The sequence below is a fragment of the Euprymna scolopes genome, chromosome 1 (genome assembly GCF_053919585.1).
Source record: "Euprymna scolopes isolate OS-2025 chromosome 1, ASM5391958v1, whole genome shotgun sequence".
In the NCBI taxonomy this organism is placed as follows: Eukaryota; Metazoa; Mollusca; class Cephalopoda; order Sepiida; family Sepiolidae; genus Euprymna; species Euprymna scolopes.
The window spans coordinates 182,074,343-182,090,864 of record NC_136482.1 but is presented as its reverse complement, the minus strand read 5'-3'; the positions used below and the strand labels follow the sequence as shown (position 1 = coordinate 182,090,864).

Genomic DNA, 16,522 nt, shown 5'->3' with positions numbered 1-16,522 from the left:
GTTTTTTTTTATTTATTTATTTTTTTATTTTTTACATGGCGTCTTCAATGATCGGGAGATCCTATTTATTAAAAAGGAGGATAGAAGGTGACAACATAATACGAACATTAAATTAGCGTCTATATACTAATTTAATGTTCGTAGTATGTTATTACTTTCTATCCTCCTGATCGAAGAATTTATAATCTAAAAACCATGATACATGTACATATGTACATTAAAGGTAATACGGTATTAATAGATAGATATATATATGAATTCACAATAACACAAAGAAGGTCTTTTTATGATATACAAGACATACCTGTAATCCGTTGGGTTACAGCCTCTATCACTATTCTACTTTCATACCATTAGAAAATTGATAAACTGTGAGATATTTGTTAGTATATTTTTCTAGTATGATATATTAATTTTGCTTTAAATCATTTTTTATTAAATCAGTTTAAATAATCATTAAGATTTACACAATTATTGCATATATATACAGAAAAATAAATCAGTAAAATTACAAATGAATAACTGCAAATATTAACTTATTAACTGCTTAAAAAATAGTTATGCAAATTAGGCATAGCAGTGTCTGGATTGTTATATATATATATATATATATATATATATATATATATATATATATATATAAAATAAATATTTATGCCTCGGAAGTAGAGTGAAAAGCACATCTTATTTTTCTTTTATTAATATTATTGGAATCTTTTCTTTTTTTCCTTGTACACATTTTTGTGAATTATTCCATGGATTTCTGCCTTTGGATTATTACGGACCATCTTCTTCCAATTACGGGATTTCTTTGGATTTTACTTGTACAAATGGAAATTCTTTTAACTTTCTTGAAGTTTTACATTTGGATTTTACAGTCACTGGATTTTTTATCTTCCACCAGACTATCCATTCATGTGTAATCACCTTTTTCTTCACCATATTCCCTCTGCTTCACTTTTTTTGTTTTCAAGTAAGATCTTTGACTTACTTGTTGTTTCATCAAATACTTCTGCATGCAAAATCCGATCCCGCATTTTGCTAATTCCTACCCTCTGATGAGAAGGAAAGTATTTCTTTGAAACTCCGCGGATTAAGGACTATCCATTTATCTAGTGTTTCCTTTTCAGATTAAATATGTTTTTAACTCATTTCAAAGTGTTTTTTAACATATTTTATTAACTGTTTGCTCATATATATATATATATATATATATATAGTGTTTCATAAAAATTATGTTGTATATCTATGATATAAATTTCACCTGTCTGTTTAAATGTATGTATGTATGCTTGTATGTCTGCCTAAAACTTTCGACAGGGACGAGGGATTTTCACGAGATCAGTATCATTTTGAAACTTGACATCTCAGACGACAAATATTGAAAACTTGGCCAAAAACATTATTTCTTAACCCTCAATTGGGCAGTTTTCTACAAGGAGGGATTGATTTTTTGCGAGTCATTTTTGCAAGTAATCATATCGGTTGGATTGTTTTTTCCTAATTTTAACATTCCGAACTTCCGGTCACGTCATGGAGTAGCGGTAAGATGTCAAGTTTTCTTTCACATTCTTTTCTGCCTTTACATCATGGGTTCGAGCCTGCCTGGCTACTATCACTTATTGTTTTTGCTCAAGGCACACCTACAAACCTCCGGGCAAATATATAAGAGTGAGCCATTTTGATGGCAATATAGGTGTGATTAATGAAAAAGATTTTTTGCATTTGACTGAAAATGAATCAATTACTATATATATATATATATATATATATATATATATGATTAATAATTCTTACTATATATATATATATATATATATATATATATATATATATATGATTAATAATTCTTACTATATATATATATATATATATATATATATATATATATATATGATTACTAATTCTTGGAAGATGCTTGTCATCTCCTCAGGTTGATGCCAAAAGTTTATATGCACGTAGGTGGCTCTTTAACTAAACCTAACTCTTGCATGATCGTTCACAGGCAGGGGAAGTTACCAATATTTGACAATGTTTGCGGAGGGATTTCATTATGCACCTTTGAATGTCATATATATATATATATATATATATATATATATATATATATATATACACACACATTTAATCTTATAAGTATGAAATCTGCAAGTATTAAATATGCTTAATCAGAAGTATATCAAATATTCTAACAAAAAATCTATATATATATATAAAAGTGAACGTGTCTGTGTGTGTCTGTGTACATTTCCCTACGCAATAACTCTGTCAATTTTTAGTCTACAGACTCGAAATTTGATATACAGGTACTGAGATTTGGGAAAATCGATGTGATCGATTTTTGGCCAAAAATTTGGCGATTAAGGGGTCAAACTTCAACGATTTGACCTTTGAGAACTCTACCAAACTCCTCCGACAATTTTGGGTCTACGCACTTGAAATTTTAGATATAGGTTCCTTGGACATGGATCTAACTTAATAACTTGATTTGAGCCCAAAACAATAAATTTTAAGGGATCATAATAGGGGTCGAAGTTAAAAAAAAATTTAGAATTGGATCGTTTTATTCATGTTATATATTCTGTGCACAATCATGGCCAATAAGTAAATAAGCACACCACAAAAGTAATTCATACAGATTTAAACTTTCTGCTTCCTTTGTCGACAGTCAACACTCAGAGCTGTACAAAGTAGTAGTAAAAGTTTGAAACAGACATTTTATACTAATTGACATTTTTTTGTGTTTCCAATATAAATGCATCTATCATAATCATGCAAGTATGAGAAATAAGTATGCCAACAGTTTCAATGATGGTAGACTTAATCAGCATCAAATCACTGCAAACCTCAGGATTCCACTTTCCACCATTAACCGTGTGAGTTTTCTAATTCATCAAGACACTCTTATAACGGCATTATGAATGATAATAAGGACGTCTATTCAGTTCTTTCATGTCTGTATCTTTCGAATTTGACATGGGATGATTGAGCTGCCCAAACAGGTATAAACAACGAAATAACTCCCCCCACCCCCAAATTTCCTCATTATTTTGTTCTAGCTGAGGATGGTTATCCTACCAAATACTTGACATTCACACATTATCTCATACATTCCATCCGAGAGATCTTTTTAAGATTCTAACTGTACTTTTAAGTGCAATTGTTGATATCTCTATTGCACTTGGTTCGCCGAGTATATTTACCTGATAGATTTTCAAATTCATTTTCGTCTCTGATTGCTCTTTTATAATTTCTGGAATGATGGAGATCTTCCTAAGATTCCAACTTTTTTTTTTTTTTTTTTTTTTTTCATGTCGTACATAAAACGTTGGTATTTTGTTATATTTTCCCCTTCGGCTGTGTTTAAGAAGTAACCTTAGTAAAAGTTTGTGTCCCTAGTGATGCTGCATCACTAGGGACACTAACTTTTATTAAGGTTACTTCTTTCTCCTTATCTCATATAACTATATCAGATTTAACAGCTCTGTTTTCTAGATACATAGCTGTAGGAATTGCACAGTTAATTATTCAACAATTTAACACTCAAACCCAGATGCTATCTTTTTAGAGTGGGTCAAAACGTTTACTAGAACGAACAATTTGGTATATTTCTTTTTTAACATTTTTAGTGGATTATTATTTTTTTTTATTTATATAACTTTTTATTTGGAAGAAAAGTTTGCTTTTATAATTGTACAATTTATATAGGACAAGTGAAGAAAGGCCATGACAAATTTCTTTTTACAAAAAAAAAGCAAATGAGCCTAATAGAGCGGGGGGGGGGGCACATTAAAAAATTTTGAGGAATGCTTGTTTTCAATAATGATAAAAAGCATTTATTATGGATTAGGTTGAAGGATGGGGAGAAGAATGTACCCAGTCTTACATCTATTTATGCGTTGCAGGATAAGTCTGTTACCACCAAAGCACATGGAGGACTTTGTAAAAATAAAAAAATAAAACAAACAAAAAAAAAAACATGGATACTAGTATGATCAAATGACAGGCTGACCGAAAAAAAAAAGAAAAAAAAAAGAAAAAAGGCCAGAAAACCATCTGATCACCATCACGGCAAGTTGGTGTTTTATAGATACCATTTTGTCTGAGTAGATGTTGACCCACTCGTTTTGCTTGGCATTTTTAAGGACCAAGGGTCGACTGAGAACGGGGAGATATTCCTTTGAACAAAGTAAGGTCTTTGAGTTAGCTATGACGATATAGTGAAAGATAAAGTGTGCTAAATTTGTCCAGTTGAACATTGGACATTGGTAGATAAAGGTTACAATTGTTGTCTGCTCATTGATAAGTACAGTTTGATTTAAAAAAAAAAAGAAAAGAAAAAAAAAAGGAATCTATAAAAACCAAAAATTAAAAAAAAAAAATGGAGACTAATAAAAGTCATCAGCACAGAATCAAAATTTAAAAGAGTTGTTTTTTTCTTTTAAATAAGTCAACCATTCTCAATATTTTCTAAATACAAATTTTTTATAACATTAATGCACAAAAATGAGTTCTACTAATATGTGTGATAATGATAATTATGATGAATGAAGACCAGTTTATTTGAAGAATTTCTTTAATTTAAAACAATATCAGAAATTTAAAAAAGTTGGAAATTTACATTTTATATATATATATATATATATATATATATATATATATATATATATATATATATATACACATGCTGAAGAGAAGTAGGGATCCAAAACACGCGTGCCTGTAGATTACTGTTTTTAAAAATAATAAATAATATATATATATATATATATAGTAATTTATAAAATTGAGCACTTTTGAAGTAAATACTTAAAGTTTACGCATAAATCTATACTTTCGTATATTAATTTTATATGAGTAAATGAAGTAGTTATATATATATATATATATATATATATATATATATATATATATATATAGGTTAATCAGCAAAGACATAATTTTGCAGATTTGTTTGTCGTAATAATTATAATGGTTACCGTTTGAAAAGCAATGAATGACCAACTGAGAAAACTCTTTTCCTTAGTAGAGAAAAAGAAGTGTGTTTTCAACACCCGAAGAAGGTCGCAGGTTGCAGCGACCGAAACGTTGTGCCAATAACACCCAAGATGAAGATAATAGTCCGATTCATCAACACTAGATAGTAGATAGTTATAAGTATTTATTAATTAAAGTTAAACATAGATATAACTTGCCAGATGATATGAGTTAGAATATACTTGATAGTGTATAACCTTCGTGATCAGCTATGACCCTGTATGTGAAGTAAATAGCTATTTAATCATGTGACATGAGTGCTCGAATTTTAGTAAAATTTGATCCTCGTGTAAGGTTTATGTAATAGGGGTGCTTAGATCCTTCATAACCCCTTGAAAATAGTTGGACAGTAACTCGTAATTTATGAAACAGAGACGCATTAGTATGTTAAGTAAAATATATCTCAAAATCGTTGTCTTTTTCACCATGAATTTAGCAGCTTACTAGAAAAAAGGATCAGCAGAAACCGATTTGGTCATCTTCTATATACTTCTATATATATAAAAGCGAAAATGTATGTGTGTATGTATGTTCGCTTTTCCTCGATGTCCATGAAAGGCTTCTTTCAAAGAAGCGCTTGCTCGCTTCACAACTTTTTAAAACTTTTTATATCATGTATAAATTGTAATATCTACGAATTATCCACGGAGCTCGCCTCTCTATTTAATTTTATTGACTTTCAAACGTTAATTATTCCACATTTCCTGCATCGACACGCGTTACATTCAGTTTTCCGTATAAAAAAAGCGAACCTCGACTCTATTCACAGGCCCAGAGCCAGTTTGGTCAATGTCGACTTCGTCATATCAGACTGTAGCTTTCATTTCGCTCCTCCTAATAAACAGGAAGCGGGTTTTTAAAAACAAACAAACCCATTTATTCAAAACTGTCTCGCACAAAATAACTGCTGAATACCTATCGCCGTCACGTCAATCAAAAACGCGCACCTGTTTGTTTTTTAAACACTTTACTATTTTCCAACTGCGCGTCGTCAACGCTTCGGGTTTTTTTCACATACCCCGAAAAACACCTGGGCAACGCCGGGGACCCCTCGCTATTCTATTATATAAAGGGCAAATATCTGTTTGTTTGTTTGTATGTCTACTAAAAACTTTTGTCATCCGTATCCAACAGGCATGAAACTGGTACCATCTTAAAGGGCAATGCCCCGGATGCATAATATGTGAAAATTAGAAAAAAGATTTGTTCTATGGGGGGATCCACTGCACCACTTTTCGGAAGTGGGGGGGGGGACGTTTTCTTTTTTTTTTTTGCAAGTCCTGCACACATATTAAACTAAAACTATGTTTAAAAAGCTTATTTTGCAACATCATGACGTCATAAGCACTCATGGCCGTGTGGGCAAAAAAAGCTTTTGCCTGTAAATTTTTGCCTTCTTCCCTTCTTTCATATTTCATGCTTGAGCCCAGACACCGTGGCTCATTTTTTTTTTTTATGGTCGTATGGGCACTCCCTGTTATTGTGATTGAAAGAAAAGTGGTTTTGATTTTTTTTCTTTTGAGAGGGAGGAGGTTTTTCCAGTGCACAGGCAAAGTCAGAAACCCACTAGTTTACCATTAAGGTAAAGTTCCTTTCTAAGATTAATAGCTAATGCGATTGGTCATTAATCTCGGGTTTATAGTGTTAAACAGAAATTTTAACCCTAGTATCCAAACGAAAAATAACAGCCAATCAGAATCCAGAGAATAAAGCAGATCTAATTATATTTTGATCCAATAATTTTTCTTGACGTTTTTGCTTTTAAATTATCCATGCTTTTCCTTCAAGAGTAATTTCTAAGCGGAATCGGTACATATCTATTTTGGTCCAGGTAGTAAATCAACTCCCTCACAAACACAAACATGCCATAATTGAAAGTTAGATCATCACATATAGGTTGACTAACCATATCTGGACGTTAATAAAGACATTGGTTTTAAAATTTGTTCTTCCTGAAATCCAGTTTTAAGGCTTATTTATCTTGTTATTAATATGAGTATCCTACTTACTTAAGTGTTCACTGTGTAATTATAATTCCTCATTGAAAGAAAGTGAAGAGAAAGATGACATTTATATTAGATAATAGTCTCTGAGAATGTTTTTGGAATGAGCCAAGCTTGAACACAGATGACAATCAATCCTACAGATCGCTAAAACTATTTATTATAAAAGAAAACATGCATAAACTTCATTATTAATCTGAAGAAGAAAGTTGAAGTAAAAAAAAGCAAAATAAAAAAAATACAATAGAGAATTAAAAGAAGAATATATTATGTAAGCCCCTTTAAGAAACTCGTTTCTTATCGTTGAGCACTTTCAGTTGAATTAAAGTCGGTCAATTTATCTCTTATGCACAGATCATCATATAATGATTAGATCATTCTGACAGACGTTAAAAAGCATTTAAAAAATAAATGTTTAAAATTCAACAGCATTTCTCCCGGTTAACGGTAGCCAAATCGATTAGGTCCTTGCTAATGAAGCCAGGGATGGCTTCTGTCGCTGGGTTCGAATCTATCGACTGGTGTTAATCGTGACATCCTGCACTGATGGTTCCCGAAAGGATGAAGCACTAGTGTCTGTAGGTATTTAATAATTATTATAGTAAATAATTTATTATATATATATATATATAAAGCCGTATTCCTGTCTGTTTGTCTGTTCACATGTCATATATGACATCATAACAGATGATATATATATATATATATATATATATACATATTATACATGTGGAGTACACGTAATATAGACGTCATATATGATGACATCATATGAGGTCATAGCAAAAAAAATAATTAAAAAAGAGGAGGAGGGGGGGGAGAGACAAAAAATGAAAGTAAAGATTTCTGGGCAACGCTGGGTACATTATTTAGTATATATATATATATATATATATATATATATATATATATATATAAGTTATACCTTTACCATGGTTTCATGCACATAATCTCCAATCTAATGTATGGGATTAGAGTCGTTTTTGCTAACATTCTGTTTTTTATTAATGACCGAGCTATGATACCAAATAGTGAATTCGATTCTAATTTTGGAGATTAGACAGTGTTAAGATCACAAATGTGAAATCATAGTAACAGTATAAAAAAACAACTCCACTTTGTATATAATATTAAACTCTGTGTAATCAGTCATCAAGTATTATAAACAAGTACAAATAATAACCTTGAACCAGTCAAAAAGTAAATTTTCTGATATACAGGGTGGCCGAAAAGTCCCAGGACACGACTTGACCACTCCAGACAACTCATTATGGGGTTTAATTAAAGGTCAAGTTTCTGGTATTAGATACGAAACCATTGATCAGCTTAAGCATGCGATTATTGCAGCTTTTGCTAGCGTATCAAGGAATTCTCTAAAAAAAATGTCACAAAGAACTTGGAGGCGAATGGAATTGTGCAAGAACAACGAGGGCCAACATACTGATCCTCTAGACCACTAAATTACTCTAGTTGTTTTCTGCTTTGTTTCTAATAAAGTTCTCTTTTTTTGTTGAATATATATGTTTTCTGTGTGTTTCATTAAAAAATACTGTGTTTTATTAAAAATACATGTATAGTGTCCTGGGACTTTTTGGCAACCCTGTATGTATATATATATATATATATATATATATATATATATATATATATATATACTTGTTTATTGTTATATAAACATGCTCACATCCTGCTGCTACAAATAGCCACTTGTTTCAATCAAACAACAGATATCATCAGGCAGCGACTTGACTATTCAAAAGTTCAATGAATAATAGATTATTCATTGAACTTTTGAATAGTCAAGTCGCTGCCTGATGATATCCGTTGTTTGATTGAAACAAGTGGCTAGTTGTAGCAGCGGGATGTGAGCATGTTTATATAACAATAAACAAGTATTATCAGCTCTTTTTATTGAGCACTATCTAACAACCACGTTGAATTCATTAGTCCATTACTTTTGAATATAAAAAAACCCGAGTATATATATATATAACATTTTTTTTTCTCCCATTTTAGTATATCTTTGCACAAAGATTTTTTTTTGGACTCTATAACTAGCTTTCATGTAATGCGGTTTCAATTAATGCCAGTACCAGCAAATTCATAGCTTCATAATATTCATTTGCTAATATCTTTCCTCTGATGAGAAGACGCATTTATTTGAAACTCCGCGGATTAAGGAAATTTCAATATATCTTATTTGAGTATCCTGTCGAACAATAAATTCATGTAAAATATATTTTTACAGTCTTAAATTTGTATTCTTCTCTCTCTATGTGTATGTGTGTGTGTGTGGAGAGAGAGAATTTTTATCTTCTTATAAACTGCAAATGTAATTAGGTTTAATATTCAAATGTAGGGAATAATTTCCAAAACAAATTCTTATATTGATTTAAAGTAAAATATGTAAATATATTAAAACAAATATAAAATAGTCATATGATATTAATAGAAGCGAATAAAAGCTATGTTAGTTATAAAACTATGTAAAAGAGAAAAAAAAAACAAGCAAACCCATGACAAAACGTATATCGATTACAAAACAAAGGAATCACAATTTCAATAATCAATTGAAATTACATAAAAACATTTACAAAACCAAGTAAATCATTTCAAAGTTGTTTATTGCAAAATCAATAAGAGTATTTCCAATGTTAATGCATATATTTTTGTCAGAGATGTTTATTGTAAGAAATGAAACTGCTAGAATTTCTTTAATGATTGTAAGTTTCTATACACATCAGATCAGAAAAGATTGAATAACCATTAAGTATATTGATAGAAAATATTTTAGCATTAGTAAATGGTAATTTTGCAACTTTTTGCTTTCATAACTAACGAATTGTATTTAATTACAGTTTAGTAGCAACATTAATAAAGTTTATTTTTGGATATTTATGAGCACATTTCCAATCCAAATATTAATTTACTTGTCTGTACGTCCAGTGTCATAAAAACAACCCCCCCACCACCATCATCATACAAACATTAATTAATGAGAAATTATCTCCCTTTTATAGTTGTTCTTTATCAGTTAAAAATCATCAAAACCATTTCTTCTCCAAATTTTTAATTACAGTAGCAACATTAATAAAATTTATTTTCAATAATAATAATTATTATGATATTAATTAAATCCTTATAATTAAATCCTTCTTAGATAAGAGAAAAATCCAGGTTGTCCTCGATGGTCGTACGTCTAAACAATATAATATAAATGCCGGAGTGCCCCAGGGATCTATCCTTGGTCCTCTGCTGTTCCTGATATTCATAAATGACCTCCCCGATAAAATTGCCTCTGAGATGGGTATCTATGCTGATGACACCACACTCTATAGCAGGCACGACAGGAAAACAAATGAACATATATCTAAAGTAATGGCAGAAACACTGGAGGATGACCTCAAATCAGTAGTGGAATGGGGACAAAAATGGATGGTAACGTTCAATGCCACCAAGACAAAACTGGTTTCATTCAATAATTACAGGAAACCTTCTCTACCACCTATAGCAATGGCCAACAACTCTTTAGCTGAGAGTACGTCTTTCAAGCTCCTTGGCCTAACGTTCACAGGAAACATGAGCTGGAACAATTACATCGAGGGCATTGCCAGGGCCGCTGCGAGGAAGGTGGGCTCTCTCTACCGTGCTAGAAAACTTCTAACACCCGAAAGTATCCTGTACCTCTATAAGGCCACTATTCGCCCATGTATGGAGTATTGCTGTCATATTTGGGCCGGTGCATCGGCTACTAGTCTCTCTCTCCTTGACAGGGTTCAAAAGAGAGTCGCAAATCTGATAGGCCCTAAACTGGCATCAAAACTTCAGCCTCTGTCCCATCGTCGAAACGTTGCATCCCTCTGCCTGTTCTACAAGTATTATAATGGTGAATGCTCTGAAGAACTGCAAGCACTTGTGCCCCCACGACGTGAACACCCTCGACAGACCCGACAAGCTGCAAAATCCCACCCCCACACTGTAGAGATCCCTAGATGTAAAAGATCGTTCTACTCCAGTAGTTTCTTCCCCAGAACTGCTAGACTTTGGAATTCCATTCCAGGTCACTGCTTCCCCAACTGTACTGACATGCATAAGTTCAAGTGCAACGTGAACCAACATCTCGCTGCCCTAATCCCTACATAGTGCCCCAGTAGATGTTTCCCCTGATAGTAGCCCCCTACACCAAAGTGGCAATGTGCCTTGTTTGGGGTGAAAATATAATTAAAAAAAAAAAAAAAAAAAAAAAAAATAGTTGTCATTGTTGTATTAAAATAAACTAGCAGAACCCGTGGAAATTCCATGATAGTTGAAAGTTTTAAGAACACATTATAAATGAAATAACTAAAAGCTAAAACAAATAACAACGAGTTTAAAACAATTTTTTGGCAAATTCTTTTTTAACCTTCTAAAGTTAAAAAAATTAATTAAAAAAAATAAGATTTTTTTCAATGAAAATTTAAAATACAACATTTTTTTTCTGAATAATTCTTTTATATAAATCACAAAGGAACAGATGTCAGTTCACTTGCACACATTTTAAACATTTTAAAAAGAAACTTTAATAAAAAATAACTTACAATCTCCTCTTAACATGACTTTTTTTTTTTAATTATAAAATAAAATAGTTAATTTGAAACTGTAAACAGACAGCCATGTTTTGAGTTATTTTTTTTTTTTTGAAAATTTTTAGAGAGGAAACGGTTTTAATGATTTTTAACTGAATAAAGAGCAACTACAAAGGGAAGTAATTCGTTTCTCATTGATTAATGTTTGCTATGATGATGATGATGATGTCTTTTTTTTGTGACATTTGATGTCCGGACAAGTAAATTACTATTTAGAATAAAGTTCTATAGACGGCATGTTTAACATATTTCTGACATTCCTATGTGCAATGCAAATATCGCTTATATAAAAAGTAGACTGCTCTCAAAGTGTGACTTACTAAAACTTGAGTGTACAACAGACAAATGATTGGGAAATCGAAACAATTTGAATGTATATAAACTAAACTAAAAAAGAAAAGGTCTTATTTCAAGGGTAAGTTATACAGATAAAAAATATGTAAGCATAAAATTATTCAAAATAAGTTTTATGAAAAAAAGTTGTACAGATAAAAAAAAATATGCATAAAAGTAGTTAAAATAAGATTTATGGAAAAAATATTTCAGAAAGACTAATGTTCAATATTTGTAGTTGGCAGTAATAAATATTTATTAATTAAAGTTAAACAGATATAATTTGCCAGGTGAAATCGGTTAGGATATGCTTGATAGTGTATAATCTTTGTGGTCAGCTAGGGCCCTGTATAAGAAGTAGATAGTTGAATTGCTATTTTATCATGACATAGGTAATATTTAAGATCAAGTGTGTGGCTGTTTGAATTTTATGAGCATATTTTTCAATAATAATTGTCATAATAATTCAATGTAGCATTAACAAATCTTAAGTTCTGCAAAAGACATAAAAAAAATTTACTACATCCACATTTTCATTATTTATCAGGTAGTTTTCATTGTTTTAGCTTATTCAATTCAATAACAATGGAAAAAATTACAAAACTAACACCAGACATGACTAATGGATAAAAAAAAAACTGACAATTCCAACATGTTTTCTTAGCTCAGTTTTAAGAATTTATAATGCTGATTGCAGAATTTTAAAATGCCTATCTCAAATATTACAATAAATTTTTGAATACAACAATGATTGGTTGGTTGGTTTTGTTTTACGGCATATCAACCCTTTTCAGGTTATTTAATGCCGAATCCAAAGATTTTGAAGAAAATTTTTTTAATAGAATATATTTGTTGTTTTCAAATCGGTTCCTATTTAACCCATAGTTGGGACCCTAACAGGTACTACCACTCCGGGTCAGAGTGGACCTGGGAGCAATGGCAATTAAAGGGTGGCTCCACACTCCCCAAAGCCCGCAAGCTGGGGCCTCACCACTGGATGTAGTTTAAGGTCATATCCACGACCACAACAATGAAGTACAGAAGAAAATATCAATGTTGTCGATATGCAGACAAAAGATTCATATACAGGTGGGTCCACAAATTTAGAACTCATGGAACAATCTTGACCAATAGCAATAGAACCACTCATTCAGAACAAAGAGAGGTTTATGCCAGAGGTATTGACAATAACATTGCACATCATATCCAGGTGTGCTTGCAACAATATGATAGACTCAAAGAGGCAGCTTAGGTTAGAAAAATTGACAAAATCGTTTCAGTTCAAAGCCATGTAATGAAAAAAAATTAACTATTAAAAAAAAAAAAATGAAGAGAGGTTGTAAATCCCAAGATTTATTTGATCTAACATGGATATGTTGAACAATAATGATAAACATGGTTCAACAAAATGAATTAGATTTAAAATTCTAACTTAAATTAGATAACAAGTACTAGAAATAACCAGATGAATAATCGGACAATTAGAATCTAGAGAAAAGTGAGCTAAAAGATCTGACATAACGTAACATAAAACGAGTATTATATCAATTTTAGAAAAAGCAACAGAGAGTAAGTCTGGGAGACGGAGTCTGACTGAACATAGAGGGTCATAGTTTACACAAAAGACAGGGCACTGTTCAATTATCTTGTATATGAAATAAACAAATCAAAAAAAAAAAAAAATCATTTTTGTACAATTTTGTTGTTGTTGGTTGACTCCTACATGGGAGACAACTTTGCAAGCCAACAAAATTTGATAATGAATCATTAGATAATGAATAATTGAATTTATGATGACGTCATGATTTTGAAATGATTTAATTGGAAAAGTTATTTTCAGTTTGAAATAAAATTTATCACAAATTTTCAGAATAGACAAATTATGACTCAATAAAATTCAAACGGATGCAAAATTATTTAATTTTCCAACGAAACAATGTGAACTAGTCTTGACTAAATTTTCAAAATAAAATATTTCCAAATATATTGAAAACAAGTTTGAAAATAGTTATGCTCAAATTTTTAGAAGAAAAACTTTGAATATGAAATCTGTTTTAAGAGTTTAAGGCAGATGTTTTTCTTTGTTGTTTGATGGAAAATATAATATAAATATTTCTGAAAATAAAATTATATGAAGCTGTAAGGAAACAATTATGAATGATGAAGCATTAGAAGTTGGCAAAATGATGCATTGCTGAAGATGACACAAAATTAAGAGAGAGAGAGAGAGAGAAAAAAAGAGAGAGAAGGAGAGACAGACAAAGAAAGATAGAGTGTGTTATGTTACATGGGAAGAGAGTGGGTAAAAGAGAATTTATTAAAAAAAAAAAATGTTTGTTTTAATAGAATTTACGAACTCAGTGAAAAATATATTAAAGGGAGATAATACAAAACAACCTACAATTGATAAAAACCAAACAATATTTATGTTCAAATATAAAAATATGAATTCACGCTTTATATTTAAAGAGAAATGATAGGATGGATACTGAAAAAGAAAAAGTTCAAACTGGAAAATCCCAACCAAAAATAAAAGAAGACGAATTGTTTTGTTTTTTTCATTTACATCAAAGAGTTGTGAGAAAAATTTGAAACTTTATTTTAAAACTGCTTTTATGTATCATATTAGTTAAATGAAAATCTCTGTATATATATAAATCAGTAGACTTATGTGCGTCTCCATGTGTGAATATATTTAACTGATAAACTTTTAAACTACTGGTCACATAACACTGAAATTTACAGGAAATAATGATCATATGCCAAAGATGGTTTATAACAAATAAAATCTTTGTTTTGATAAATGAATAACACGTATAGAAATATGTCAACAAATTGAAATGCAAACTATTCATTTCAACTTGCCAACATATTTTTACTGCTTTTTGTGCATGCCCAAATTGAATCTATTTCTTCAAGTCGTTTAATATTAAATCTTTCTCACCAATCTCTCGATAGCTACATCGGTAGGAAACACAACTGGAGCACTAAATGTCTTGGTTTCCATTCTAGCTCATTTTAAAATCACTACTAAATATTAGATACAATATAATAATTAAAAAAGACTTTGTAATAATAAATACAAAATCGGCATGAATTAAAATATTTTTAAGAGTATTTTATGACCCGGAACAGCTGGACGCATCTCCCTAGTATAAAATAAAATATATTTCTGAATAGCTATTTTCACATAAATTTTCAAAGAAATATATCGATTTATTTTTTCAAAATTATATATTTTTTAATTTGAAGAAAAAGAAAAAATAATGAGCGTATTCATTATGATCTTAAAGCATAAAGGAAAACTAACTTAAATACGGGCACAAATTCCTTTTGTTTATTCCAAGTATGGTTTAAAGTGTTTTTTATGCAAATAACCATCAAAACACTGAGGTGTAAAAAAGATCAGACTTTCTTAACAATTTTAAAACAATCTTTGCTAAAAGACTTGGTCATATTCTAAACTGCCTGCTAAGTATAAAACCGCTGTTTTTAAACTGCCTGCTAAGTATAAAACCACTGTTTTTAAACTGCCTGCTAAGTATAAAACCACTGTTTTTAAACTGCCTGCTAAGTATAAACCACTGTTTTTAAACTGCCTGCTAAGTATAAAACCGCTGTTTTTAAACTCTGCTAAGTATAAAACCGCTGTTTTTAAACTCTGCTAAGTATAAAACCGCTGTTTTTAAACTGCCTGCTAAGTATAAAACCCGTTTTAAATTGCCTGCTAAGTATAAAACCGCTGTTTTTAAACTGCCTGCTAAGTATAAAACCGCTGTTTTTAAACTGCCTGCTAAGTATAAAACCGCTGTTTTTAAACTGCCTGCTAAGTATAAAACCGCTGTTTTAAATTTGGCAATTCAAATTTTTCACTTTTTTTTTCAAATTCTTATGAAGTGGTCAGGTGAAACTACCTATTTAGGAAGATATTTAGTAGGAAAACTAACTTAAACATTGGCACAAATTCCTTTTGTTTATGCCAAGTATGGTTTAAAGTGTTTCTTTTATGCAAATAGCCATCAAATTCTTATGACATGTATACCTTTAGAAGTGGTCAAGTAAAACTATCTATTTAGGAAGATATTTTATTTATATTCGATTTCAAAACAATTCATTAAAATATTTCGTTTAATAATGTGTTCATGAATAAAAGCAATTTTAAAAATGTTGTACGACTAAAAGAATATTAAAAAAGTTCTTTGTGTAAAAGAGAATCTCAAAACCTAAATCCATCGAGTAAAAAAAAAAAAGTGCATTTTTTTAAGAAGGCAAGAGTGCTTTGTTTCATATGAAACCCTGTCAGAAGAAAACACACACCCAATGAAAAATGGAAACATATAAGGTAACCCATGACACAAAAATCAGTCGTTAAATAGCAGAAAAAAAGTAAAGGATAACAATTCAAAAGTATTGTTTTCAGATAAATAAATGTATATAATAGTAAAAAAAAAAAAAAAAAAAAAATTGGAAAAGTGATTGAACCAAATGAACCAGTTGATCTGCTTAGCTTAAAATGTAAAGCAA

At 30.5% G+C, this 16,522-nt stretch overlaps 1 protein-coding gene across 11 annotated transcripts in view; it reads right to left on the bottom strand.

Annotated features, from left to right (window-relative positions):
* LOC145277896 (voltage-dependent calcium channel subunit alpha-2/delta-2-like) overlaps positions 1-16,522 on the bottom strand; it is a 445,906-nt gene that overhangs the window by 95,392 nt on the left and 333,992 nt on the right. For 4 of the 11 annotated variants that reach the window (XM_080129958.1, XM_080129985.1, XM_080129904.1 and 1 more), the window contains one exon: positions 4,095-4,178. The exons of the other annotated variants lie outside the window; for them this stretch is intronic. In XM_080129958.1, coding sequence (XP_079986084.1) covers positions 4,095-4,178 — 84 coding nt within the window. The remainder of the gene's footprint in view (positions 1-4,094; positions 4,179-16,522) is intronic. 11 annotated transcript variants of the gene reach the window in all.